At 37.5% G+C, this 25,365-nt stretch overlaps 1 protein-coding gene across 1 annotated transcript in view; it reads left to right on the forward strand.

Annotated features, from left to right (window-relative positions):
* The window catches only part of VPS13B (vacuolar protein sorting 13 homolog B), a 435,364-nt gene that overhangs the window by 264,280 nt on the left and 145,719 nt on the right, over positions 1 to 25,365 (forward strand). Inside the window, exons 31-33 of the mRNA XM_069854414.1 lie at positions 11,734 to 11,937; positions 22,425 to 22,551; positions 24,207 to 24,350. Of these exons, the coding sequence (XP_069710515.1) occupies positions 11,734 to 11,937; positions 22,425 to 22,551; positions 24,207 to 24,350 (475 nt within the window). The remainder of the gene's footprint in view (positions 1 to 11,733; positions 11,938 to 22,424; positions 22,552 to 24,206; positions 24,351 to 25,365) is intronic.

Here is a 25,365-nt window from a genome sequence, read left to right on the forward strand (position 1 = left end):
CTACAGTCACTTCAATCTGAAGTAACTCTTTGTCAGTTAAGTTGCAGTGATAGATTTAATAACATGGAGGAATTAGTGAGTTTAAAATTGGCTGTAAGAATGGGACTCGGTATGTGGCTTATAGTCATAGCTTTATTACAGATTTTAAGATGAGAATCTATATATCAATTTTATTTGTAAAAACTCACCTTTCAAGCAGATCTCTCTGGAATTTTTGCTACATCTTTTGGGTATTTCACTAGATAAATTAAAGGAATTTGAAAAAAAGTTAGTCCTTTCAGTATTGTCCAACATACTTAATAGCTTTGGTCTCCAGTTTCTTTTAAGAAACCTTGCTAGATTTCTCTTTGGAAGTTTACACTCTTGGTCAAAGTTGTTAGTTCGTGAAAACTTTCTCTAATGGTTGTAAGTTAAGGAGAATAGGCTTGACTTTTAGGTGTGATTACGTTACTCATGCTTTGAGAAAGAATAGAAATGATGTATTAAAGAGGAGAGTAACAACATACTTTAAGCATAAAATACTTTACCTTAGAAAACTGGTGAAATGCCGTCAGAAGGTAAATCATAATCTCCACAATCTAAGTATACTGTAGTGCTTCAGTCCTCCCGCAAAGCTAGAGCAACTGGAAATTGCTAGTGGGGAAGTGCTTTGTTCAAGAAGATATTTTATTTTCAGTATGGAAGACATGGATGTTCAAAAGCTTTTTCTGAGATAACAGATCTTTGGAAAGCTGGAAGGTTTTGGGACTATGCTTTATCTGCTTCGCAAGCAGTTGACAAGAGACCTGTAAGGATCCAATGAGGAATAATGCAATTACAAGGGAGTTTGAGTGCAAGAAGAATTCTCTAAGCAAAGGAGAAAACTTACCAGATAAGTGTTGTTTTGTCCTGCTTTTTGATAACATCACCTTGATTGTTCGAGGTCTAATGTTTTGTAAAAGTAAGACAGGAGAAACGCCAGTTTGAAAATTGTCTTTCAGCTCTTCATTCCATTAAGAATTAAAATGACCGTGCCTGCCTTTACACTAAGAATACTGAAAGCGCTTATCAGTGCTTATCAGTTTTCTCTAGAAGGATCTAAACATGGAAGTGGAAGAATCATTTTCTATGTAACTGAGGTCTTGCCTGTTTATTAGCTTCTGTGTGTGTAGCAAGAGTTTCTGCCCACAGGCATGTGAACTCAAAGCTGTAATTCCCTCAGGAAACTAAAAGTGGTAGGCCCTGATATTTTGTGGGCACTGATTTTACATTGACCTCTCTGAACTCAGGACTTATTCATCATAGAATCATGGAATCATAGAATAGCCAGGCCGGAAGAGACCCACCGGATCATCGAGTCCAACCGTTCCTATCAATCACTAAACCATGCCCCTTAGCACCTCGTCCACCTGTGCCTTAAACACCTCCAGGGAAGGTGAATCAACCACTTCCCTGGGCAGCCTGTTCCAGTGTCCAATGACCCTTTCTGTGAAAAATTTTTTCCTAATGTCCGGCCTAAATCTCCCCTGGCGGAGCTTGAGGCCATTCCCTCTTGTCCTGTCCCCCGTCACTTGGGAGAAGAGGCCAGCACCCTCCTCTCTACAACCTCCTTTCAGGTAGTTGTAGAGAGCAATGAGGTCTCCCCTCAGCCTCCTCTTCTCCAGGCTAAACAACCCCAGCTCTCTCAGCCGCTCCTCGTAAGACTTGTTCTCCAGCCCCTTCACCAGCTTTGTTGCTCTTCTCTGGACTCGTTCCAGAGCCTCAACATCCTTCTTGTGGTGAGGGGCCCAGAACTGAACACGGTATTCAAGGAGCGGCCTCACCAGTGCCGAGTACAGAGGGAGAATAACCTCCCTGGACCTGCTGGTCACGCCGTTTCTGATAAAAGCCAAGATGCCATTGGCCTTCTTGGCCACCTGGGCACACTGCTGGCTCATGTTCAGTCGCTGTCAACCAACACCCCCAGGTCCCTCTCCTCCAGGCAGCTTTCTAGACAGACTTCTCCTAGTCTGTAGCTCTGCATAGGGTTGTTGTGCCCCAAGTGCAGGACCCGGCATTTGGCCTTGTTAAACCTCATATAGCACATAGCTGAAGAAAAGAATTAATATTGAATTTAACACACAAATGGAAAGGTTCAGATTTGTGGATACAAACATAAGATGTACTTTCAGGAAAATTAAGTTTATGGGGGGTATAATATCTTTAAAAAAGGAGAAGGTCTAGGAAGAGTGGGAGTTCACACAATTTCTTGCCTGAAAATACAATACAGTAGATGCAATTATTATTCAGACATGCATCGTGTCTGAACAGGAGACCGTTGCAGTTATCAGAGAAAATTCGTATTCACAAATGCATCAATGTCTGAAGAAACCAGTTAATTTACAACCTAAACTAAGAGGAAAGTGGGAAAAGAAGGAATGTCTGCAAAAATACTTTTTTTTCATGAAACAAATTCAACATTCAGGCAGTTCTGGATTTCTCAAGTAGGCTAATTGTGTTTTCAACAGGAAATTTTAAAAGCTTCTCAATTTGGTAATCAAATTAATCACTTCCTTTTGGCTATGTTTAGTTGATCTTTACTTCCTTTCCTAAAGTTGTCTTCACATCTCTTAATTTTCCGTGATCTTCTGCAAAAGGATCATTTCAACAGTCTGAGCTTGCCCCTGTGTTGAGGATTAAAGGGGCATTTTTCCATCTAACCTGTCTTGGTTCATTCCTGAGGCAACTTCAGTCTTACTTTTGATGCTACTAAACCTAAATATTAGGATCATACAGTATTTTTTTATTACGTTTCAGAATGGAGGGAGGAGCAAGAACCAGTCTGGTTTCAACAGACTAGCAGTGGATAACAGGCTAAGTTTCATAACGTGTGAGCTGAGGGAGGTCTGGTTGAACCTAAATATTATACTATCCTCTGATAGTTTTGTGTCTAGAACTACTTAAATAATGTGAATCCCTGCATTTCAGCTGAATTTCAGATTTCCTAAGAGATCCAAAGGGCATACTGTAGGTAATTTCAAGTCATATAAGGGAAGATTAAATAAAAAGTTGCATGACTTAATCATATCACTATGGCCTGAAAACACACTCAAAAAAAGATTCAAGTGCTCTCATACAGCTCATAATTTGTATGAAAGGTGGTTTTCTTTGTCTTTTGCAGTGAATGATACATGTGGAATGATCAGATTTGTATAGATGGCTCTGATTTCTTCTACCACCTGATCAGAATCAGCTTGAAATTATACTGCCTCTCAAGTCAGATCATAAGCTTTTGTTTTCTTTCAGTACACACAAGATAAATTTTAATTCTCTGGGGAAATGTGAAATACATGGTATTCAATACATCTCTTAAGTTGATATGATTATGATTAATTCTTGCCTTTTGCAGTCCTAAGAATCACTGAAAATAAGTTGTCTACCTACATCCTTTTTCTTTCATTTTTACCCCCCTCTCTTCAAAAGTATATGTAGAAGTAAGCTCCCCTTCAATATACTTTTTTAGGCATAAATTCGTATTGACTTTGGAAATGCTACTAGTTTAATGGGGTATTAAGGAAGACAAATTAATGGTTTTAATGTGAAAGGTAATATATTTCACAATTAATATGGAATGAGTTTTATACCAGGTCAGTTTCCCAGTAATATTTAAATGGAAAAGGCAGAGCAAGGACTTCAGAAAAAAAATGAATTAAAGGAGGTAATTTTTAAGACTTAGTTATTGAGATATTTCACTCTATCATATGCACTACTTTAAAAATATTTCTGGCTTGCCATTATGAATACAATGATTCTGCAAAAAGAAAGAAAAAGAAAATACAAGTGGCATTTTGAGAAACTAATCTAATCAGTGCCAAAGATAAATGCGTATTGACTTGGAAAGTTAAGTACTCATGTTTTAGTCGTGTTTCTTGTATTATCTATGCTTTAAATGTCATCTATTACAAAATACACATGCTGAAAATATACATTAGCACACTTTGTTTAGCATAAAGGAAAAGGTACTGATTTATTTCTAAGGTTCTGTGCTACTTCTTGTTGAATTTGATTGATGTCCAGGTATGAGCTTGATATACTGACACAAACAAGGAAAACGAATCCTGTCCTATGCCAGCTTATCAAACACACTGGGGACAGTATGACTTCTAGCTTGTACCATTGTACCAGGTTGTACTGCACCATTAAAAGACATTCCATGCATCAAATATGAAGACTGTGTTCAGTGAAACTGAACCTCGGTATTTCCAGGTGAATTTACAGAACATCTGAAAAGACTGAGGTATTGTCCCACTAAACTAGGTGAATCAAACTAGGGGAAAACAAAGTAAAATACAGAATGAAAGGAATGGGAAGGTCATAAGATTGTTTAGCTGAGCTATGTGGTATACCAAGTATGCGTGAAATATTTGAAAATCAAAATTAGAGATCCTTTTACTGCTAAAAAGTATTAAGTTTCAAAATAAAAATGTTTCTACCATGAAACAAAGGCATTAAAGTCTTTGGGTTATATTGTATTTTAGCTTTTTTGCTAACCCCCACCCTAGACTTCCACTCCACCCAGTTAAACTCTTTAAGCTCTCTCCTCACTGACTTTATTTAGAGAAACTCAATTCCACTTGTTTTTTTCTAGAAACATTTGGCATCCAAAAATATCATACAGATCTTCCTTTGGAGTTGTGCATACTTATCATTTATACAGTCCGTCAACTGTGTGTTTATACTATGCTCCCTGAGTTTTGATGAGTGCTTCAAAACTATAATGAGATTCCTCAAACTGTCTAAACATTAAACAGTATAAAAATGAAAAACTGATCTTTAAGAGTTCAGGCTTGCTCATGCTGTTATTTTTGCTGAGGAATTTAAATCTAAATGCACAACTGCAAGCTTCAACTTGGTTTCTTTTTGCACTTCTTTTCTTTGAGAGAGACTGAAATTACTTTATAGTGTACTATAGTATAGTGTGCTGTAGTATACCTTATCGTCATAGGATCACTCATACTGTGTTCCAGTACAACTCAATAAGACGGTGGCACTGCCGACATTCTTCAGGTTCTTTGCAGGCAATCACTGTGCTGTAGCCTTGGTACAAGTGACTGTACTTACATATGTCTGGTCACCTTACAGGATATGCAGAGCATTTCCTGCCTTAGGGCTAGAGGAAGGATGCACAGGGCCAAAATATTTGATGTGTGATCTACTGTGATTCATGTGTTTAGTAGCTTTTATATGATCAATGCATTGCTTCTGATCCCGACCTTGGTATGGTCCAGATCACTAAAATCTGACCTTCCTAAATGGATAGCAAATGGAATTATAGAAGCACCCACCTGGCACCACTACCGTAATTAATGGCCATGAGGGGATGTTGTGAATATGTACCTGTGAATGAATATGTACCTGTTTCCTGTGAATATGTACCCCCTGGACTTCAAACTACGAACATTTAAGTAGTTATATAAATAATATCATGATAAAAAATTGCAGTAGTGAATTTTTATACGTATTTTTATATATTTGCATTCGTGTAGCCCTGTATATCAGATGATCTCAAAAAGTTTTCTCTGGAATTAATTATATTTGCAACATCATTTTGGCGCTATGCAGACAACGTACATGAGTGAACTGTTTAAGTGTTTCATTTTTGTTGCTTGGAGTTACATAATTAGTGAGTTTAGAGAGTATAGGAATTAAATCTGCCTTTTCTATTTTTCGTTTGGCATGTTCTAGCCTTGCAGAGAGGGAAACGTGTCGTGCAAGCCTATAGGAGCACTGCCAAAGCAGTCTCCGTAGTCCCAAACTTTCTTGTGCACAACCTGGCAGACTTAGCTCTTCTACGTGTTCATGCATCCAGTTAGATTTGTCACCTCAAGCTCTAACTGAGGTAGCAGCTTCTATTTGCTGGGAGAGAGTATCAGCCACATATGCGAAATAGGCACAAACCATTGGATTCAGTTTTCCAGATTTCTTCTTCTGCGGATTCAAAACCAAATCTCTTTTCTCTTATGTTATGATAGCTCAATAAAAATCAGGCCTTTCTAAAATGGTTTTCAATGAAAGTAAGTATCTGTTGACTCAATAGTTGCAGTTCATGAAACCAGTCAAGTAAAGGGCACAAAGAAGTTAGCCAAAAGAAAAGTGATAGTAATTTTAACCTTTGAGCAGTTTGTTTATGAACTGAGATTTTTTTGTCTGCTTTGTCTGTTTTTAAGCTAAAGCTTACAAAGTGATTGTAAGGGAAGACCTGCCTACTTCAACTTGGCAAGAAACACCTGTGCTGAAAAGTATTAGTAAAAGGAAAATAGCATATTTTGGTAATATTTCTTATAAAAAGTTAGGTAGTTTGATTATTACTGTTGTTGTTTTCCATAGAAGAGCTATTATTGTATAACAGGGAAATTCTAGAAGCAGAGGAGGGTATAAGTCTGTGTTTCTATCTATCCCATCTAAATTTGTTTCAAATGTGACTGTTTAATACCAGGTGTGGCAATGTTTAAGAGCAACAGTTGTAGGTAGAGTAGTATGATGGCTTTGCCAAAGATCTTGAATACTTTCTCGTAATGTCATTGTCTGTTTGCCAGGAACTGAGATCTTCGTAGCAGTAGATTCTGTACTGTGCTTCAAGTGTCTAGAAGCTCAGAGTGTCTTGAAATAGCAGTAGGTCAAAGTCCTTTTCAAGGCTGAATTTTCTAAACATGTATCTAACATGTCCTTATGTATACCTGACTCTGACATTGAGGAGACTATAAGACATGTAATGACACTCCACTAAATCTTAGTACTCTTTTATATGAACTGTTTGGAATGATTGTGAGTGTAGATGACTTGTTCTTGGTTTTTTTGGATGACTTGAAAGTACCAAGTTCCATGAATCCTCCAACATGCTTATCCTTGTGTTACCTGAAGGTCTTTATAACTACTTGGTCTTGTCCACTACTTATGCCAGTTCGTCTCTCCACCATGATATTCATCTGCAGGTATGTAGAACGAAAAAGAGACCAGTGTCCAAGAGGCCCAAGACATTTATTGAGGATTTGTTTAAAATGGAGAAAAAATTCCTGTTGTATTTTTGCTTCACTGTATCTTTTGAAGCAGTTTAGCAAACTCAAAATGAAATTTTTGTATGTTTCAGGCACTGCATGTCTTTAATTTTTAACTATACTAATTGCACTGCCTCTAAGTTGATTTATGTAATCTACCTCTTAAGTGTGTATTTTCACAAAAGCTATAAACACTGTAAATCATTATACAGTTAGAATTATGACTGTTGATGACTGCAAAACATATTCAGTAAAAATTTAATTAATAACTTCTTCCTTTGCATTACTGTTATTTGTCCACTATGTGAATATTTTTACTTTTCTCACAAAGCTAGCACTGATGTTTTCTTTATATGGAAATCTTCTATAGCTGAAGATGAGCCCAGGTACCTTAGCCACTTTGATGTGCAGGACACCCATCTTGTAGTGTCTTCTGTGGCTGATGTTGATATATCTGGCTGTACAGAACACAACACCAGAGCTAATGTCATTTTTATTTTTAAACAGGTTGCTGTAAAAATTAAAAGTAGTGTTAAAATGAAAAGTGACATGAGTGAAGGCATGTGAGCAAAATAGTATCACTTGCTAATCAGTAAAGCATTAAACAAAGGAGCCTTACTGTACTTGGCTTATTAGAGTATTTGTATGTTATAAATAATTGCCGGTATCCAATCCAGAGCATGCTGCCAGCAAGCATGGAAATGGGGCAGTAGTTGAGTTCTTTTGAAGCTGAGCTGGAGAGGGGAGAAGGAGTAGCTGCCAACAAAGCCAGTCATATGTGGCATAGTTCCTGACAAAAAGAGGTAGAAACAGTGAGAACTGGAGTTTTCTGCTGACAGCATTTGAGAGGCTGCTACACTGACCCAGACTAAAATAAACTGTTTCCAACATTCCAGCCATCATAAAACACTGTGGTTGTTAAACCAATTCCCTGTGGACAGGTGGCAGGTTGGGCAGCAAAGCTTATGTTACCCTTTAGGGAAGATATGGAGCTCACTTAATGTGGCAGAAAGTGTAGTCAGGATCATGTACAAAATTTCAGAGATTTGTCAGGACCTTCCCCTCTTCCCTAAGGATGTCTCCTCTCTCTCCTTGCAGTAATAGAATTTTCTAAGCCACTGCTTTTCTTTCATTTCGACATTGCTGCCTGGGTTTCATCTTTCTTCTCCAGCTACTTCCCACTTCTGTGCCCTCTTTTTTTCCTCCTTATCTTCTTTAGCCCTTCTTCACAAATATATGTTTTTAATCTCTTCACACTTAGACAAATCCAAGACTTCTGTCATGAACTGTCATGTTCCAGGATTTCTTTTATTCCCATTCTAAGATGATGTCTACATATGTTCTGTTACGTTGGGAAGTTCTGTTTCTCTCCTAGTGGTTCAGGTGTTCGCTTCTTGCTTTTTTTACCAGTAGAAAGGTCTACTTGCAATAATTAAGAAAAAGAAATAATAATAAAAAAAGTAAAAGTAAAAAAAGTAAGTAAGTAAAAATAATAGTTGCTTTTCATTGGAAAGTTGATTCCTGTCTTGGGTTTTGCTGATAAAAGCTCAGCATTTTCAAAGGCCACTACTGTTATCATAGATGTTGTAAGTTTACCACATTTTTATTCTGTGCACTTCTTAACATCTATAGGATCCCACTCCAAATGGAGCTGTGGTCTGTTGCTTCCTTAAGCAATGGTTGTTTCAATTTCCCCTCTTTGGTATAACATGTTTGATGGCCTTGTTAAGGAAACTATTGAATTCAACTGGGGAAAAGGGCACTTAAAGAGCATTAGGTCAGTGATAAATATTGCTGTGATTTCTACACGAGTTCAGTTCATAAGTGATGGGCTTTCACACTGGATTTGGGCTGGGACTCCAGCTTAAGCGGAAAAGGAAGTGATCTTCTTTCAGAGCATCTTATCGAGGTACAACAAGGTGACATTGGTTTTACCCCTGCATAGCAGAAGGGATGTGTTGATCTAAGCTAGCTGTCCATTTCCTTTTTAAGTTAGAACAGGATAAATCTTTTACCAGCAGACAAAGCCTTTAATAATTGAAATTCAGATAGATGGGTTTGTAGTCTCTGTACCTGGAAAGGGAACTCAGTGCACAGAGAGATCTAGTGACAGCTAAGAAAAATTAGATATTGTGTATAAAGTGTATTAATATTTATTAATTGTTGCATAATACATAAGCCATTTTCCTGGCTTGTTTAGCTTTTTGTAGTTCTTAGATGACCTATGAGTGAATAGATTTAACTTCTTCAAAGTAGGTCTCAGAATTGTGCCTATTCAGCAGCATGTAGTAACTGCTTCAACATGAGCTGTTCCTTATGTAAACATACAAAAAGCCCGACCCAGACTAAATCAATTTTAAAAGGAAAAACATTAAGGCCATGTTTCGTATTACATGCTCATGGTTGTCTTGGGTTGCTTATGGTCTTACTGTATTATTGACCAACTGTTGTATTTTATACCACCTGCCAAAGGTTCTGATAGCACAGTGAAGTTTTCAGAAGGGGGGAGCAATTAAAATCACAACCCCTGCACTACATTTCAGCTGTTAAAGCAGTGTTTATGCTAGGGGTAGAGAAGCCATGAATTTGGCTTACTCCATTTCCCTGATTTTATTTGCTATGATGGTTTTGAAAGCTGTAGCATCAAAAAGGCTGCAGAGTTGATATGTGGCATGTATGCTTAAGATTAGGCCAGTTCTGCTACAGTTCAACTTATTCTCATCTTTTTAGGAAGTATAAAACTAATAAATTGGGGTCTTATTTAGGAAAATAGTCAATAAGGAAAACCAGAAAAGAGTGCTTATGTGAATGCCTGTATTTAAATATATTTTATTCAGGAAAAGGCTATATTTTGATCATTGCATAAAATTGGCAGGATGTTCCTTCTGAAAGTAATAACCAGCTTAGTTGAACCATCAAGGCACTAGTAACTATTCCTAGTATTTTACAGTTATGTGTAAAATATGTTTCTTGAAATTGGCAATCTGTAGGAACACAATATTTTGCTTGCATTTCAAAGGTGTATCTAAAGGATCAGAGGAAGAGTTTTGTTTGATGTGTAGGGGATTGTTAATAGTAGGAACAGAATAAAGAGGCAAGATTTGTATCAGCATTAAAGTGTTAGGCGGTGATATCCCAAAGCAGTGTAAACATCACCCAGTCTTTGAGATTTCACAAAATTAATTGGGTCAAAGAGAAAAAAGTCTTATGCCATCAGTTCAATGCGCTGCTAACTTGTGTCTGAATGGTACCTCTGTAGTTTTTGCTGCACTTAAAAATGTATATCATAGAATGATTTCCTTGGGGGCTATATTTAAAGCCATTGTCACAATGGGGGTTCCAGATTGGTGCATACCGCCACGTTTTGCTCTAGGCGTTTAGTTCACAAGGCCATGGTTGTGCTAAAGGAACCTAAGTAATAGAGTGCTCGGCACAGCTTAGTGGAAAGTTTTCAAGCTGCTCATAAAAGAAAAATGAAAAATATTCATTATTGTGAAGTAGAGGAGAGAAGAATTCATTATGCAGGTGAAATTAGTATCATATTCTGTATTTTATATACTTGAGAAGTGTTCATAAAATACGTAATACGGTTATTTATTTTCAATAATATTTCACATGTTCCAGTATCTACCTGCATTAGACAAAGTGCCTAAATAGACATGGGGTCATGCAGTGATCTGAAGTATTGGTTTCAAAAAAAAACAACCCAAACCAAACAAACAACAAAACGGCAGAACTGCATTTGTATTAGGGAAATAGTGCCTAGAAAGAATAGCAAAAGACACAGTTGTTGTGGTTAGATCTCTCTCTATGGAAAGTTGACAAACACGTTCTTGAGTTTTAAAAAAACACATCTGACATAACAGATTTTCAGTATATTTCCGCTAAACTTTTAAGACCGTTATAGGGCTACTGAACAGTGCCCTCACACTGCCTCACCAGGAATAACTCAATGAAAATGGCTTTCCTGCCATTCACAAGACTCTGTTGTTGCTATGATTAATAACTTAATTTTCTTAATTGCTAGCATACTCTGGTGACAATGGCAGTGGTATTAGCACTTTCAGCTGTGCTTGGATTTGGGTGGCATTGGGACTGCACTTTGAAATAGGCTGCATGCCTATAGGTTGCATTGCCTCTACTTACTGATTGAATGCAGTGTGTGCATCACAGATTGAGATGTGCTCCTTTAATCATCTTTACTTTTAGATTGTTAGCCTAAATGATTAAACAAATTGGAGAATTAAGTTCTCTATGGAGGCAGCACTTATATACTAATTAACACTGGTGGCGTAAGACAACAACTTAGAAGGAACAATAAGACATTGGATGACATAGACAAATAAGATGCTTAAGCTTCAACCCAGATGTATGAAAACAGTAAACATTGACTGTAATTTGACGTGATCATAGTTACAAAGCAAAAAAAAATTAAGATCTGCTTGCTCCGATTACTGACTTGTTTTGAAAAAGAGCGGTAAGTTCAATTGTGCATTATTATTATAATACCAAATAAGCAGTGCACATAAAGCTGTGTATTTATTTGTGTGTTTCCCATTTTCTTCTCCAGGAAAGAGGCAGCTGGATACTTCTTAAGGTTGGGGTTTAAAGTAATGCTTAGATGCAGTCATGAATGGCAAAAGTTATATCTTAATTTTCTTAAATTTGTATGTTAATCAATATCTGATTGGTCTGGCTTTGTTTTCCTTTGGCATTACAGGAGAGCACTGAATCTAGGAATACTTCGAGACCCTGGCTCAGAGGTTGAAGACAGACAATATCAAATAGATCTTCAATCTATAAACATTGGTACTGCTCATTGGAATCAGTTGAAACCAGAGAAGGAGAATGGGAAAGGAGGAGTTTTGACAGAAAATGAAAGAAATTCTCAAAATCCAGCACTTGAATGGAACATGGCCAGTAGGTAGGTAGTTTCAACTTGCTCATTTCTAGAATTGCGTAGAACAAACACTGCAGATATCATTCATGATATGTCTGAATCAAATAATTCTGTGTTGGTTTTGCTTTGCATTACAACCATATTTCCATGAAGTTTTGGATTATACATTTGAAATGCTTATTACTATTATTGTTACACTATACTTACTCTCTGGTTAGTGTGTGCCTTTGGCTCCCTCATAAGCTCTTTCTGAGCGGCTTACTATATGTCCATAAAAATAACTCTAGGGCTCAGATCAGACTTCAGCTTCTCATTCTGCAAGCAATGAGAGGTTTTTCTTTTCCTTTTTTTTTTTTCCTTTTTAAAAAAACACCTTCTTTTGTTTGTGTTTTCACAAAGCTTGAGTAAAACCAGCTTAGACATTTCTAAGTTAGAGGAAGATAAAGTAGAACATTTCCTATTGGTTCTGAACTGGGTTTTGCACTTCTGTAACTAAAACCAGATGAATTTTGAAAATGAGATATTTCAACTCAGTCTCCCTTATTGTGTATTGTATGATACGCACACAATAAGCTCCGCCATCCATTTAAACAGGGCTGAAAGCTAAAGCATGTGTACACTTGCATAGTACTATAAAGTTTTCAATATAAAAGCAGTTTTTAAACTGGTAATTTGTGAAAATTCTATATTTTAGTTTTAATATACTTAAAAATTTATACAGATGGTTTAAAAATAGATTTTTATAGACTGTATCAGTCAGAGTTCTCTTTTCAAACTGACAACAGTAAGGTCTGGTGGCCAAGAGCAAGCTTGCAGAAGTCATTTTGTGGGTTTAGACACATTTCTGCTGGAATTTGTCTGTTTGCCCACACCTTTATTTGTTTATTTTCATTTAAAAGTCCTTTATAACTAATTCATGCAAAACCAATCTGATTTTGATTAAATGCGAGCATAATTTTCTGGTTCCTAAGATAAAATTCCTATCTGAATTGAATGATTAGCTCCTAAAAGTGATCTAGAAAAACAGGTAGAATCATAAAGAAAGACAAAAACTGAACTATTGCTAGTTTAATTTAAAAAAAAATAATTTAAAAAAAGGGGGGGAGAGATGAGAAGACTCTCAGAGATTTTTCTGAAAGCGGTGCAAGCTGTAGCAGAAGAAGCTACACAAGAATGGCATGCAGACTGAGCTTTCTAAGTGAAGAATTGATGAAAGAACAAGTGAACGAATAAGCTTACTTTGGAGGAGTGCATGCAAGAAAAAGATGTGATCAAGAATAAATTCCAGTTTTTCATTGAAAAATAGGGGCAGGGAAAAACAGATCTAACCGAAGTAATGATAAAATCACAAGGAATGAGAGTACAGATGAAAATTTAAACACTTAATACTTAAATAGTATCTTTTCTTCAATTATAAGACCACCTGATTGTTTTCAGTTTTAAAAATTTGGGGTTATTTTAACTTATAAAATTCTGTAGACAATTTTTCTTTTAAATTCTCAGCCTTGAAAAAATGTATCTGACTTTCTAGTTGGGCCTTGATGTTGGGCAAGTTGCCTATGAAGTTCATTCTCACAAAACAATGTAGGACCACTGGCATTTCTTGAAGGTGTCATGACAGTAGTCTCCAAAGGACTTCTGGCCAAATTGCAAGTTAAGCTAATGTAGCAAAACCACCCTCTCAGGAACTGGCTATTCTTTTACTTCCCATTGGTGACTGAAATCATATTGCCAGCATACTTTGGTTTGGACTTCATGCTTATAGATTTGGATGGGAAACTTGGTGGGATTCTTGAAAAGCTACTAAGATAAGAATAAGGGAAGCAGCTATAAAGACGATTTTTCTTTTATTTTCTAACTATAAATGTTCAGACATTCTTATTTTCCTTTGTAGACTTTCAAAATAAAATTTTATTAGAATATATTTGACAAATATGTATGTTTGTTTTGAAATTGCCTTTGAATGAATCTCCTACTTGGAGATTTAGATCAGCTGTAAGTAAATACATTATTTTTTACTTTCTGGTATGCAATACAGTATTTTAATTCCAGCTTGGAGGCGTTTAAAGAGAAAGTTGGTATGATGTTTTCTTATCCTTTTGGCTTAAAATTCTATACATTTACTACAGTTCTTCAGGATGTTCACATTTCTGCTTTTTAGTTGGAACTCAGTTTTGCTGCATCTGGGTTTATTTTATGATCTGTAGAAGTAGTGTGCTGAGAACTGGAAGAACCTGCATTGAACTTTGCCATCCACTGAGATATTTCCAGGTGCCCTAAGAGGGTGGCTGCATGGCGTTTTCCGTAGTGCTTAGTGTTTTCAGGGTGAAGTTTGTCTTAAGATTTCCTGCAACTACCACAGAAGCTTATTCTTTGACCTGTTTGTGATACTGTTTTCTTTTTTAATTCTTTACATTTCTTAGACATGTTTAACCTGGAACATAATGAATTATTTTTACTGAGTTATTTTAGGGTTCATTACTTTGTTTGGTTTTAATATGCTTCTGTTTGTTTTACTTAGCGTTTAGAACCCAGTGTTCTGGTTTATTAGGTTCAGTGGGTTTTAAGATTCTTTTTTGAGATCTGTTTCCCTCATTTTTAATTCTTAAGTATTCTGTGGTACAGTATAGGATCCAATCTGTATGCAAGTATTTCGTACAGTCACTTTACAAAAAACATCAGCATAGATACCAAACATTCATTTCCCATTCCTGTTTCTGAAAGTATTACTATATTTTTAAAAACAAATTAAATAGAAGTAAAAATTCTTAAATAGACTGTAATTTGTTCAGTCGGATTGAAATTTGATCTTGTTTTAGAAACTGTGTGAAAACCAAATCTCTCTAAATATGAGAGCTCTGGGTACCATACAAATATTTGAAAGCTTCTGATGTAGTTTATCATTTACATGCTTTAACAATCTTTACACAGAAAGTAAATCCTTCAAATTTTCCCACCACTTTTCTGGAGTTCAATATTCTGCTTAATTATTCTCAATTATTCTGCTTATGGGCTTGATTTTTTAAAAAGCTAAAATGTATTTTGGAAAGCAAGCCTTGAGACTGTGTTGAATATTTCAGGGTATTTAGTGTAAAATTCTTCAAGGGGGCTTTTACGAAGCGCTGGTGTGGTGCCTCCTGTGCCTTTCCATGTCAGTCCTAGAAGAATGAGGGAACTGAAGTTGTCTGGTAGGGTGGGTGCCCACTCTCAGAAGAAAATGTTGAAATGCTGTGCTGCAGTGAGGATCTGGGCTCACAATTCTTCCCATTATGAAATGTTTATTCTTCGCTGCAGATATTACAGAAAGCTCCCTAATGGTGTAATGTATAAAAAGAATACTGGAAACAGTCAGACAGTTCTAATAAGGTTATGTACAAATGAAACCTGTCCACATTTATTCCTTTTACCAAACAGCATGAGGGGAACTGGGAATACTTAACCAAAAGAAGTTTTCTTGTTTGAAAACTGCTTTTTCAGCTTGCAGATCTCCTACTACCTCTCACTCCTCTCAATGGAAAAAACAACAGCCCTGAAGGATATAAAGAAATATATCCTCTCTTGAGGCCTCGCCCCCGTCCCCGTGCAATCCTTCTACAGCTCCCAGCAGCAAATCCTGCTTCCTGCAGCCTGAATAAACTCTGTTTAAAAAAAAAAAAATTAATTGAGCTTAAAAGCATTACTTCTCTATGTGGTAATGAATTGAGTGTGGCAATATACTGCATTACAGTTTTGTCCTTGGCATACCACCATCTGGAACAGCTCTCTGCGACTCTCATTGAGTACGTCAGGGAGCCAATGATCTGTTGTACAAAACTGAACAAAGTACCACTCTTGTTTTGCAAGGATCCTCAGAAAGTTTTCATGCAGATTTTTTGAGCTTTTTTTGAAAGTTGAATTGGAGCTTGCAGGTTCTAACAAGGAAGATCAGAAAAAAGTGGTCAGTAGGTCCATGTGTAGGGAAGTAGGGGCATTCCCAGTGAATCTTTTGGAATAAATTGCAGTACACTTGTTTTAAATCCTGTGTTTCAGTTGCTGTGTTTATAGTACCCAAAGTAATGCTTGTAGTCATACTGTGCAAATGTTAGCCGATGAGATGGAGCGTGGAAAGAAATGTTGCACAGCATTCTTAGTAATATGAAAATAAGCATTACTGAGATGTAATTATATTACAATAGTCATCCTGTACAGCTAGATGGTGTACTTTTGTTCATAGTCTAATTTTGGTTATTAAATTGTCCTCAAAATGCTGCTATGCTATTTCATTCATTGTCTCACAGTGTGTCTTTGCAGCAACTCAGAGAGCTGAAAGGATGTGAACTGTTCTGGCCTCTGAGAGATGGAGGTTTGAGGCATGATGATAGCGTTTAGAGCTCGATATCCTAACACATTTGTGAATCAGGGATTAATGGATTTATACAACTACGTGGCAGACGTGCAAGAGGAGAATCTTCCCTGAGCACTAAGTTAGCATAGAATAACAGAATGGTTTGGGTTGGAGGAGACCTTAAAGATCATTCAGTTCCAAACCCCCTGCCATGCGCAGGGACACTTCCCACTAGGCCAGGCTGTTCAAGACCCCGTCCAACACAGCCTTGAACACCTCCAGGGATGGGGTAGCCACAGCTTCCCTGGGAAACCTGTGCCAATGCCTCACCACCCTCATCATGAAGAATTTCTTCCTAATGTCTAGTCTAAATCTTCCCTCCTCCAGTTTAAAGTCATTCCCCACCTTATCCTATCACTTTATGCCCTTGTAAAAAGTGCCCCCCTAACTTTCTTTTAGGCCCCCTTCGGGTACTGGAAGGTCACTGTAAGCTCTCCCCAGAGCCTTCTCTTCTCCAGTCTGAACAACTCCAACTTTATTAGCCTGTCCTCCTATGGAAGGTGCTCCAGCCCACTGATTGTCTTTGCAGCCCTCTTCTGGACCCGTTCCTACAGTTCCATATCCTTTTTATGTTGGAGACTCCAGAACTGTACACAATACTCCAGGTGGGGTCTCACAAGAGTGGAGTAGAGAGGCTGAATCACCTCCCTCGACCTGCTTGCAGAACTTCTTCTGATGTAGCCCAGGATAAGATTGGCCTTTTGGGCTGCAAGCACTCATTGCTGGCTCATGGTGAGCTTCTTATCAATCAGCACCCCCAAGTCCTTCTCTGCAGGGCTGCTCTTAATCACATCGTCCCCCATCCTGTATTGAAGCCACATATTGCCCTGTCCCAGGTGTAGGACCTTGCACTTGGCCTTGTTGAACCTCATGAGGTTCTCACAGGCCCACTTCTCCAGCCCCTCCAGGCCCCTCTGGATGGCATCCTGTGCTTCTAGTGTGACAACAGCGCCACTCAACTTGGTGTCATCTGCAGACTTGCTGAGGGTGCATTTGATCTCCCTGTTTATATCATCAATGAAAATATTAAACACCACTGGTTGGTCAGGCAAGAGTTGCCCTTGATGAAGCCGTGCTGGCTGCCACTAATCACCTCCCCATCCTCCATGTGTTTTAGCATAGCTTCTTGGAGTATCTGTTCCATGATCTTCCCAGGCACAGAGGTGAGGCTGACAGGTCAGTAGTTCCCAGGATCATCCTTTCTGCCCTTTTTAAAAAGGGACAATGTTGCTTTTGTTCCAGTCGCCAGCGACTTCTCCTGACTGCCATGATTGTTCAAATATCCTGGAGAGTGGTTTGGCAACCACATCTGCCAATTCCCTCAGGATTCTGGGATGCATCTCGTCAGGTCCCATAGGCTTATAGATGTTCGGGTTCCTCAGGTGGTCATGAACCTGATCCTCCTCTACAGTAGGAGGGGCTTTACCTTTCTGGTCCCCATCTTGTTGTTCGTTGACCCAGGAGGGGTGAGGAGAGTGGTTGCCAGTGAAGACAGCACCTGGTTCAGCTGCACCTTGGCCTTCCTGACCTCATCCCTATACAACCGGGCAATGTCCCTATACTATTCCCAGGTTCCCTGTCCCTGCTTGCACTGCCTGTGTGGTTCCCTCTTGCTTTTTCAGTTTGACCAGCAGGTCTCGACCTAGCCACGCTGGTCTCATCCCTTACCTGCATCATTTCCTACATCTGGGGACTGAGCGCTCTTGCGTTTTATGGAAAGCATTCTTAAATATTTGCCAGGTCTTTTTTGCTCCCTCCTCTCTGAAGACCATTTCCCCGGGGGGGTGGGGGTGGGGCGCTACTGACTAACTCCTTGAAGAGCTGGGAGTTTGCTTTCCTGAAATTTAGGGTCCTGACTATACTCCTCACCTGTCTCATCCCTCAGGACCTTGAACTCCACCAATGGGTAATCACTGCAGCCCAGGCTACCTACAATCTTGATGTCACTGATGAGCTCACTTGCATTGGTGATCATTAGGTCCAGTATAGCATCCTCTCAGGTAGGATTGTCTATTGCCTAGGTGAAGAAGTTATCCCGTGGGAGGATGAAAGCTCACATAACAATGATGGGAACTAGCATTTTATCTTTGGTTTTGTATGCCTCACACTGCTAAAGAACACTATTTGGTTATGTGGCCTGCCATAATACTTCGAGTTTTTGATTTTTCAAGTCATGGAATTCTTTGAGGGGGGTCGTCTATCTAGATGGTAAACACATGGCATAAATGAGCTCTTGATTGTCTTTCATGTATTTAATGTATATGTGTTTCTGCCTGAGCTATCCAGCTTTTAAGTATGTAAGGGCTCAAACTCTAGATGCAGTAAGGTATTATTAAGAAAAAAATATAACGATGAATAAGGCAAACATTGCCGTGTTTCACATCCAGGTTACGTTTGGCTTGTACAGGCCAGGATATCAGTTTATTTCAATTAGTTCTTTTCCATGTGAGGAGGCCAAATTGTAGTCCTCCTTGTGCATTTCCAGAGTTTATCCTGTCTCATGTCATCATACCTCCTTGATCAGTACAACGTCATCTCTTTGGCAGCACGTCCTCCTCATATAAATTCAGCGTGCTTCTGAGTAGATATAATTAAATACTGATGATTTGATTTGATGTAATGAAATGTTGTTGCTTTGATTACAAAATTTCGTTCTTTACATTTTTTCCTCTTTTCTTCCCACAACATTTTTTTGTCATATTAGTCAGTAGATATGTATTTGCTTTCAAGGTACTCCTAGACTTCTGTGTCTATCCCCCTCCTCTCCCGTGTCTTTTTTCATTTGCTCTGACACATCTACACTCACTGGTCATCAGATCTAGTCATACCAGCTGCAGGGCTCCAGCATTTAATTTTCAAAGAAGCACTTTCTTGCTCATTCCTATGCTAACCTATGTGCTATAAAGGCATTTCCTGTGAACATTCACAAAGTTATTGCAATGTCTTCTTCCAAATCCTTCCAAAAGATTTCATTCCTATTATAAGACAGCTTTCAGCTTGCCACATCACCTATGGTGCTGTTATTTGTTCCATTTTACTTCCCCATCTGCGGGTGTGTTTTTTTCTTATACTTAATCTCTAAGCCTTTGAGGACAGAGACCATTTTTGTCCTATGCTTTTGCAGTGTATATCTGTGGTCCATAACCAGAGTTCGTGTTATTGTGCAGATACACCACAAATTTAGTACTGAGCAAAAGGCAGCTCCAGGCCTTATCACAAATACTTTGCTGCCTTCTTGCTTTACATTAGCATATGGACTTTCAAATGTGCTGTACTTTTAAGTGTAGACGATCAACTGCTATAACATCTCTAAAAGCGCTAGCTTTTCCTTTTTTTTCCAAGACAAATATATAACAGATGCATAAATGAACCATGGAATGAATGTGCTGCAGACATAGAGCCATCATTACGCTCTTCACAATCAAGTATTTTCATAAGCTCATGTGGTGTACACCTGTGTTAAGTTATCGGTGCATTTAGGTGCAGTGTGGAAGACTTAATAATTCAAAGTGGAATTTGTTTCTTTGTTCCTTTTGTGCTCTTTCTCATATCCTCTTCCTTGTTATTTACTGTGCTCTGTTTGCCTTCTGTTTGTACTTACAATTATTTTGCTAATACTTGATTTGGCTGAGTTTCAAGTTTGCCAGCTAGAAATGCTGAAAGTAGCAAGTACAGCAGGACAGGGATGCCACTTAAGGATGATTTTAAAATAAAGTTTAAAAATCAGTGATCAGTCTCTATTAGTGAAGAAGTCCTTTAAGATGCAGAATATTGAATATCTTCTAGAATGGCATTTGAAAATTAAGAGATGGGAATATGCATGACCTGAAAAATAATTTGAACAATGATTGAAGAGAACCAGTTGTGCATTTGGGTTCAACTAATAACTTGCTTTTATAGGTCTGTTCCAAATATTGAAATAATACTTACTAGCAGTTTTATGCCCCTTTAAGAGCAAGTTTTCTAATGCATCGCTGTGTGTTCTTTTATAGAATTGTTCTACTACCTCACTTTTTCATTTTCCTCAAAAACAAAGGCATTTCTTTCTCATCCTATTGTAAAAGAGAAATAGGAATTGGGTAGAAAGCCATCTGTTTTAAATTTAAAATTAAGGTGATGGCAGGGAGAGAAGCATTTGTAGAACTGGCAAAATCTAAGACCATTTTCTCAGTTGAAGATGCACACTGGCAGGTCTGCTTTCTAATCTGGGGATCCAATTAGACTAACCTTGCTTTAAAAATCATCATTACAGACCAGCAGAACTACAGCTGACCAAAATGTTAAAGCTTTTAATGTAAGATAGTAGTTTTTTCACACTCACTAAGTGGCTTGCTCTTAAGTGTACTGTATACTAATTACAGTAGCACACGCCTGCTCAGTGGTGTTTGTTAAGGTTATTTGAAGCAAAAGTTTATTAGACTTGTATACAGTAAATACTAGGTCTGTGCTCTGTAGCATCCACTGTTACCTTCTGTACAGTGTTGTCGTAAATGTAAAAGCTGCAAGGACCACCCATGTCCAACAGCTTATATTCCCTCCTAGATTGCGGTGCTTTTGTATGTGTTTTGAGGACACTTGTTAATAGAATTTGAAGCATCAAAATTAAAATTGTCTAAGCAGTAAATTGTCTTCCTTAGATTTTGAATCTTTTCAAACTTGAATAGTACCTGTTCTTAATCAAGAGATTTAATTACTTATCACATGCACTCCAGGGGTTTCTGCTTAGACAGACATATAGCCATATTGTTTAATGACATTAACATGGATAGCTCTGCTGACGGACTCACTGTCTAATTGCGTAGTTCATGTGTTTGGCTCACTTGTGCAGTTTATGCTGATTTCCGAACTGCCTTCATTTAGTCATGGAAATGGCAAGATTAAAGGTAACTAACGTGCAGATATATCTGAGAAGTATTCCGTAGACCTGTTCTCCTCTTTTACACTGCAGTGTAGTTCAGTCTTTTCTTCTGTATTGTGATAGATTGGTGCATAATCTAGTGTGTACTTTCAACTTCTGTTGTTTCACAGTTTGTGATCTTATAATTTGTAATATTCTTATATTTTGTAATAATCTTATATTCTTATATTTTGTACCTTGGCACAATAATTTTTTTGCATGATTTTCAGAGTTCCCCTTGGTGAAATGCAGGTGTTTAACATTTCTATAAATGATAATAGCTAAAAATAATTATCAAAAAATACCTTGATGGAAGGGTTCTCCCTGGAATTTGAACTGTATTCGTTTTTAGGGACTGAGTGCCATCTTGATCTCATTACATTTTTTTACCTGATCAGAGGCTCTCGGGTGGCATTTTGTGGCAGTAGTTTATTTGACCTGAACCAGAAGATTCTGGCTATTTGAAATGTGTTGTCATAAGCTATTAGGGATCCAGCTGTAACAGGGTTGCACCTCTAGTCTTAGTATTTGGTTAAAGGGAAAAGAAAAAGAAACACCCAGCTGGAAAACAAAGGTAATTATCAAGTTTAATGGCATAAATATTCTTGGCAAGTAAACATTGATGTTTAAATGAAAAGGTGCCAACTACAAGCAACCAGTGACAGAAGCAGTGGAGGAAGACTGACATCCTTCTATTTTCAGGGATTTTGAGACATCTTGGTCTTAGTTATTATAAGTCTAAGGTGCAAGGCATAGAGTTTTGTGAGGTTTGCTGGCTTATTTTTCATGTCTTTGATCTGTGTGTCAGTTATGTTGTTGTATGCAGACGTTTTTCAAGACCGAGTTTTCATGCATTAATTCTCACATTATGCAGGCATCAGGCAAATTTGAGAAATACTGATCATAAATTTTGTGTCTTTTGTTCAAATTATTTTTTTATAGTTCATTAAATTGTAGAAGAAGCATTGTCAAATGTCAGACTTGTCTACGTGAGCATGAGTTGAAGGGTCAAACATTTAGACATACATTTTCTCTGACATGAAGGTAGAATTCTGCCTCTAGGATTGGAATTAACATGATATTTAATGCTTATTGAGGTAGCAGTCAAGTGCGAAAATGGTATTGAAGCAGCTTTGTGCTACATGCTGGATGTATATCGAGGTTTTGTCACTTAATGATTTATAATGTGATTTAATCTTTTTTTTTTCCTCTCTTTTTTTCTTTTCTTAGCATAAGGCGGCATCAGGAGAGGAGAGCAATTTTAACTCCAATTTTAACAGATTTCACAGTTCGAGTAACTGCAGCTCCTGCAATTATTTTTACAAAAATTGATGCTACAGAGAATTTACACCCAGAGGTTAGTACAAAATGTGGATAGAATTAGCATGACTTTTAACATGTGGATAATCCTAATATTTTACTGTTCCACCATTTTAAGTGTCCAAGTTCCTTCAAACAGAGAGATCTCCAAATGAATCCTATTCACTACCTGAAATGTTCTTTCTCTGCTGGATAAAGAATTTGTGAATAGCATTCGATATTAAAGGCAGCCTGTCCAGAGGTAGATTATCCTATTTGCAGTGCAAAAAATGGAGATCATTTAATGATTTCTAGCAATTTTTTTAGAAGATTTTTGATGGATAGGTTTCAAGAAGAGCATCTCAAAACACTGTATTCACAAGCGTATCATAGAGAAGCCTGAAAATGCAATCTCTGTCTATATAAAGAAGGAATTTGAGCTGAGTTCTTTTAGTCAAGATTTTCAAACCCACAAATTTCCACAGAGCATCTGCTCCTCAGCCATTATTGTGGGTACTTCAAGGTATCCCAGATTTAACGGGCACTTTTACTGTTCTGTGGTTAGCTTGTTAATGATGTGAAGAATGTTACACACAAAAGATATTTGCCCCCTTTTTGGTATTCATTTGTAGCTCAAGAACTTATAACGTTTTATGTAGGGGAAATAAAAGGCAGTTTTTGTCAGCTCAAAAGGAGTATTCCTCATAACAGCTCCCTCCTGCTCATATGGGAGCATAGAGGATATTAGGTGTATATTGCAATGTGAAATAGGTGTATGTTTTTGGAAAATTATAGCTAACATGTATAGGAAGAACAAAATGACAGCTTTGTATTTTGCATGAAGCCTCTTTACAGGGGCAGATAGAAAATTATTTCATATAAAAAAAAGTAGAAAGTTTAGAAGGTGGCTAGGGTGCATAGAAATTATTGAATTATAATTAAAAAAATATCTCTGAGCTTTACTGATACTTATGTTCAAGAATTTCAGTGTTTTCTGTGTATACATTCTTCTTGTTATCTATTCCTTTGGTGACATTCACTGATGAAGGCAGAGGTCTCATTTATATTGAGAAGAGCTTGGACATTGTGCAACCTTCTTGTGAGAAGGGGCAATAATTCTACTTATTAAACAACTCTTCTATGTTTTTCATCTCTCTATTGCTTGTCAACAGTGATAATGAGCTTTTTTTGTGCTAAATAACACCAGTAAAACTGTGGACCAGCAGCTAGCTATGCCAAGGTATTAATGATAGTTTACAGGCAAAGAGAAATTAATTAAGTTGGTTATCAGTGACTTCCAACACATGATTTCATTATAAATCAAGCAGAGTTTGTTGTTTTTTATTTTTTTTTTTTAAAGTACATCCTCATCTTTGAAGGAAAGGAGAGTTGTGGTCATGACCAGGAAGGAAAAACCAAAATCTGACAGGCCACTGTTGGATACTGCCAAGAGGTGGAAACGAGACTTCACACATGAGATGCTTTTCTTGCAGATTTTGTATTAACAGTTATGCTGTTGAGATCACAGCAAAGAATAAGCCGCATCCTTGTCTAGAAGTCCAAGACCCCACTTTCTCCTAAAGATACCTAGTTAAAACTATATACAATGTTGAAGCATTGACTACAGCAGAGACTCACAATATGGTTATATAGAAGCTGCACATTATTTCCCCAGGAACTGTCATCTAGTATTTTTCCCTGATTTCTTCACAGGAAATTCTGGTGTGTGGTCATTCTTTGGAGGTGAATGTGACAACAAACTTGGATTTCTTCCTCAATGTCGCTCAAGTACAACTTCTTCAGCAGCTGGTACAAGCCAATATGTTTGGACTGGAACCTTCCAGTAGCAGCACTGAGGTACATTGTTCCCTGGATTGCAGAGTTTTTTTCAGAGTACTGTAGCTGTGATTGAGTGTTTGCATCATCTAGAAAAAATATAGATGAATGAAATACATATATTATTGTTTATTTGGTGAGCTTAGAAATGCATTCTAATGTTGTTCTAACAATTGTTTGTGTTGTTTTAACAGGAGTATTATTCATTAAGTTAGACTAAGGTGATTCTGGACATCTTATGTAGAAAGAGAATTATCTTATGTAAACAATGAAGTCCTTAAAATGTAGATTTTTGAGGTTGTTGGGCATAATTTAATTTTTATTGAAGCTTTGTCATCTTCTTGTGAGTTCACATTACTACACTGTATGCTTCACTAAAGCCAGAATATTCTCATTGTTTTTCAGTAAGAATGGTGATGAGTACATCATGTGAACAATCCTTCAGCTTTTGAATAGTTAATCTCTCCTTTTTCCTCGAATTTTACAGTGTTCGGCAATTATCTCTTGAACATGTCATCCTTTATTTCTGGAAGTTGATAGCTCAGTTTGCTTTAAAAGCCAGTGACAGACCTGTGATAGGCTTGTAAGTTTAAATTATTAAACTTCTGGGCTGATGCAAACAAAGATAGGAGAAAAGAAAGCGAAAACTTTACCATAAGATAAAATACTTTTTTTTTATCTTCAGAACTAGGAATCTATTCAGGCTGACAGCATTTTTTAAAGACAGTGGAAGTTAATATGTGACAAAGCACTAATTCCCTTAGAATGGCTGTTGAATTCATTGAGAAATCTTCACAAATACAAACGAGTCACAGAGAGAGTTAAAGAACAAGACACAATCAGCTCTTCCTTTCCAGTTATCTATCTAATGGAAAAACTGAAGAAACTTTACTCCTTGCTTTACTGAATTTCTCAGCAGGCATCTGAATCTGGGAGGGAGCCGGGCATTTTCTAGGGCAGCCAAGCTACTTATATTTCTCTCTCCTTACTCTGCCAAAGCCCCAGAAGGTGTTTGCATCCTGCTAATTTAGGCATC

This window comes from Phaenicophaeus curvirostris, chromosome 3, assembly GCF_032191515.1.
Source record: "Phaenicophaeus curvirostris isolate KB17595 chromosome 3, BPBGC_Pcur_1.0, whole genome shotgun sequence".
Taxonomy (NCBI): Eukaryota; Metazoa; Chordata; class Aves; order Cuculiformes; family Cuculidae; genus Phaenicophaeus; species Phaenicophaeus curvirostris.